The following is a 3989-nucleotide window of genomic DNA, read 5'->3' on the forward strand; positions in this document are numbered from 1 at the left end:
CCTGGGTGGGGAAGATCCCCTGGAGGAGGCCATGGCAACCCATTCCAGTATTCTTGCCTGGAGAACCCATGGACAGAGGAGCCTGACAGGCTACAGTCCATGGGATCACAAAGAGTCAGACACGACTGAGCGACTTTCCACGTAAGATGTGGAAAGCTCTGTTGGAGGCTGCAGTACACCTCAGTAAACTTGGATTCCGGTTTTGCACCCCATTTTTAGTTGTGAGAGCTCAGGTGGGGCCTTTAACTTCTCTGGGCCTCGTCTTTCCCCTCTGACACTGGAATAACAACATCCCCGAGGTGGAAAGAGTTTCCCCTTGGTGATGGGAAAGAGAGGCAGCGGCTGAGGCAGGGCGAGGCCAAGAGTGCGCGCTGGCTCCCAGGGCCAGGACTCCTTGGCGGCTGCCAGGTAGGTCACCGCGCTGGTTGGGGCGCTGAGCACGGGACCGGCCGGCTTCAGCCACGTCCAGGCCCGAGCTGGCCACCAGGTGAGCGCTCCCGAGCGCTCCCAACGCGTTTGCGGGCGGCCGTGCGTCCACCAGGCCAAGTACAGGTCATGGAGCGGCTCCCGGGGGGCGGCACGGACCCGAGGGGAAGCAAAGGAGGTACCGGGCTCGGGGTGGGAGGGTAGTGGGCACGTCCCTGCCAGCCCTCGCACTTCCTGTCTGCTCCTCACCTTCTCCTTCTGACAGGTGGTAAACAAAGCCGCCCTGGCGCCCGAGCTGCGGCCGCGGCGGCGGCGGCGAGCGGCGGGGGCGGCGGCGCTGGAGGGCAGCGGCCCAGCGACCCCAGTTGGGCTCGAGGAGCCGCACCCACACCCACACCTGCGCCGCGGGGCGGCGCACCAGACCCCGGGACTCCCAGGAGTCTCCGGGGAGATGTGCTGGAGGGTTCTGCCCAGGGTCACTGGGGACACCTGGGCACTGGGCGGGGGGGGCGCTGTTGGAATCGGGGGGGTGTCTGTTGGATTGTGGGAGGTTAGGCTGGAGCCTCTGGGGATAGGTGGAGGGGCCATCTGGGGCTACATGGACCAGCAGGGTTACCTAGGACATCTAGAGGGGCATCGGGAGTGCCTGGGCCACAGGGAGCAGACCGTGTTCTGTTGGGACATCTGGGAGAATCGCAGTCCTTCTGGATATTGGGGGGAAGAGTTTGGAATCTGGGCTTGTGTCGGGGGCGGGGGGCCCGTCAGAAACCTCCAGAGATAGTCACAGGGTGTTCGGAGGTGTCCAGGAGTGCTGGAGTTAAATAGCTCGCCAGGGATATCGCGGGAGCAGGCGGGGGTCCACGGGCATTCCCGTGATAGTCGGGGGTCCAGGGAGGTGAAAGGCACAGTCGGTGACCTTCGGGACTCTGAAAAGGAGTGGTCTCGGGGATCTTGAGGGGAATTCTAGGTCTTTGATCGTAGGGGGCCGTGAGGGTTCGCTGAGACTCAGGGTGGGACCTGATCTGTTCTTTTCACTCGCGCAGGCGGTGGCGGTCCCCAGCCCGAGGGCCCCCGCGCCAGACAGTTCCTGGCGCGGCTGGAAGCTCGCCCCCTGGCGGCCCGAGCTGCGGCCGACGTGGCGGCGCTGGTACGCAGGACCGGCGCCACCGTGCGCCTGCGCCCCAAGGAGGGTGAGTGATGGGGCGTGGCCTTCCGGGGGCGTGGTCGGAGTGGAGCGTGGGGGCGGGCCCAGGATTGTTAGTTACCCACCTTGGTGGGAGGGCTTCCCTGGTGCCTCAGAGGGTAAAGCGTCTAACTGCAATGCGGGAGACCCAGGTTCGATCCCGGGTCGGGAAGATTCCCTGGAGAAGCAAATGGCTAACCCACTCCAGTACTCTTTCATGGAAAGTTCCACGGTCGGAGGGGCCTGGTAGGCTACAGTCCATGGGATCGCAAAGAATCGTACACGAGTGAGCAAGTTCACTTCTCTTGGTGGGACCAATGAGTGTGAATATGGAGGCCCGCGCTCGGCTGTGATTGGAGGGTCCTGGTTTTAGCCTAGAATATTCCTCTAGGAGGTGACATAGAGAGGGTTATTGGAGTAGAACGCTGCAAGATTAGCTGTGGGTGCGGAGCTTGATATTTATTTTCGTCAGCGGAGTTTCAAGTGGTATTTCTGAGGAGGCCGTGCCTGGAGAGGGTTGGGGGCGGGCACTGGCTGAGGGGCAGGCCTGGAATGTTAGTCAAGGGGGCGGAGTCTATAAACGCACTGGGAGTGTGGCTGGAACTGTCAGGAATAATAGGTTGAGGTTTTATAGGCTAACTGGTCTTCTCTCGTAGCTCAGTGGGTAAAGAATCTGCCTGTAATTCAATTCAGGAGACCCGGGTTTGATTCCTGGGTGGGATGATCTCCCAGAGTAGGAAATGGCAACCCATCTAGTATTCTTGCCAAATCCCATGGACAGAGGAAGTCTGGCGGGCTATATAGTGCATGGGGTAGCTATAGTGCATGAATCGGACACGACTTAGTGACTGCTGCTGCTGCTAAGTCGCTTCAGTCGTGTCCGCCTCTGTGCGACCCCATCGACGGCAGCCCACCAGGCTCCCCCGTCCCTGGGATTCTCCAGGCAAGAACAATGGAGTGGGTTGCCATTTCCTTCTCCAATGCATGAAAGTGAAAATTGAAAGTGAAGTAGCTCAGTCGTGTCCGACTCTTAGCGACCCCACAGACTGCAGCCCACCAGCCTCCTCCGTCCATGGGATTTTCCAGGCAGACTTAGTGACTAAAACCCGGCTAATTAGAGAGCAGGACCTGGAATCCTGGAGAAGCACAGCGTAGGGTGGGCCTAAGGGTTTAAAATGAGGGGCAAAATCTATGTTTTATTTGAGGGATGTAGGAAATTTGGAGGATTGCTTGACTATTTGTTGCCAGGGTTGTTAGCTAAGAAGGTGGGATCAGGATGGTTATTCGGGTGGGTGGAGCCTGGATGATTACTAGGGTCTCGGCTTACATAGTAAGAGTGGTGAAACCCGGATGTGAATTCAAAGAGAAGCGGCTAGAATGTTTATATAGGGAAGAGCCCTATCCAGTTTCACAGGACCATCATTAAAGATTTTCTTTAGCAATGTGGGAGACCTGGGTTTGATTCCAGGAAGATCCCCTGGAGAAGGGAATGGCTATCCACTGCAGTATTCTTGCCTGGAAAATCCCGGACAGAGGAGCCTGGCCAGCTACAGTCCATGGGGTTGCAAAGAGTCAGATAGGACTGCAGGACTAACACTAGTCTCTTTTATTCTTTAGCCCTTAGAATACCAGAAGGACAATGACATCATGGATTTGTCCCAAGATGCCCTTGCCTCCTAGGAAGAGTTCCTGGCATGTCAAGTACAGTTGGTTTTAAAAGTCTTGCGTTGCACTTCCCTGGTCGTGCAGTGGCTAACGTTCAAGGCTCCCAATGTAGGGGGCCAGGTTCAATTACCTTGGGGAATTGGATCCTAAGTAACTAAGACCTTGCACAGCCAAATAAATAAGTATTTTTTAAAAAAACTTGTGTAATTTTGGGAAGGTTGAATTATCCATCTTGCCAATATTTCCTTCATGAATCTTGGGTTATTGGATTGTGAGAGAGGGTGGAAGAGAAAGATGGGAGCTGCAGGAGAGCACTGAACAGGGCCATGCTGAGAATCCAGCACAAGCTTTGAGTCAATATTGGATGTCTCTCCATTTATTTAGGTCTTCTTTAATTTCTTTCAACAATGCTTTGCATGTCCTAGAGTACAATTTTTATGCTTCTTTTGTTAAATTTGTTCCAAAGTATTTTAATTATTTTCAGGCTGTTGTGAATGAAGTTATTTATTTCATTCTTGTCTATAGAAATACAATTTATTTTTGTATATTGATTTTCTATCCTGTAACCTCGTGAAACTTATTAGTTCTAATTGTTTTTCAGTTAGTTCCTTAGGATTTTCTATGTAATGACATTTGCAAATAGAGATGGTTTTATTTGTTAAAAAGGAAACAATCGATGCAAAATGGAGTGACTTGTGCTAAGCTCCACTGATAT

At 54.4% G+C, this 3989-nt stretch overlaps 1 protein-coding gene across 3 annotated transcripts; it reads left to right on the plus strand.

Moving 5' to 3' along the window:
- The first annotated feature begins 364 nt into the window (after positions 1-364).
- On the plus strand, positions 365-3741 carry LOC106501861. Of its 3 annotated transcripts, none has more exons than XR_001917698.1 (3): positions 365-487; positions 1470-1616; positions 3227-3739. XR_001917698.1 is itself a non-coding variant. In XM_018045105.1 (3 exons), exons 1-3 carry the CDS (start codon positions 878-880, stop codon positions 3287-3289), a joined length of 234 nt encoding a protein of 77 aa, XP_017900594.1. In that variant the 5' UTR covers positions 628-877; the 3' UTR covers positions 3290-3741. The 3 variants fall into 3 exon arrangements, 1 of the variants encoding a protein (XP_017900594.1); XR_001917697.1 differs by having other exon boundaries at positions 396-604; positions 3227-3736; XM_018045105.1 differs by lacking the exon at positions 365-487 and adding an exon at positions 628-901 and having other exon boundaries at positions 3227-3741.
- Positions 3742-3989: the final 248 nt, after the last annotated feature.

This window comes from Capra hircus, unplaced genomic scaffold, assembly GCF_001704415.2.
Source record: "Capra hircus breed San Clemente unplaced genomic scaffold, ASM170441v1, whole genome shotgun sequence".
NCBI classification, from domain to species: Eukaryota; Metazoa; Chordata; class Mammalia; order Artiodactyla; family Bovidae; genus Capra; species Capra hircus.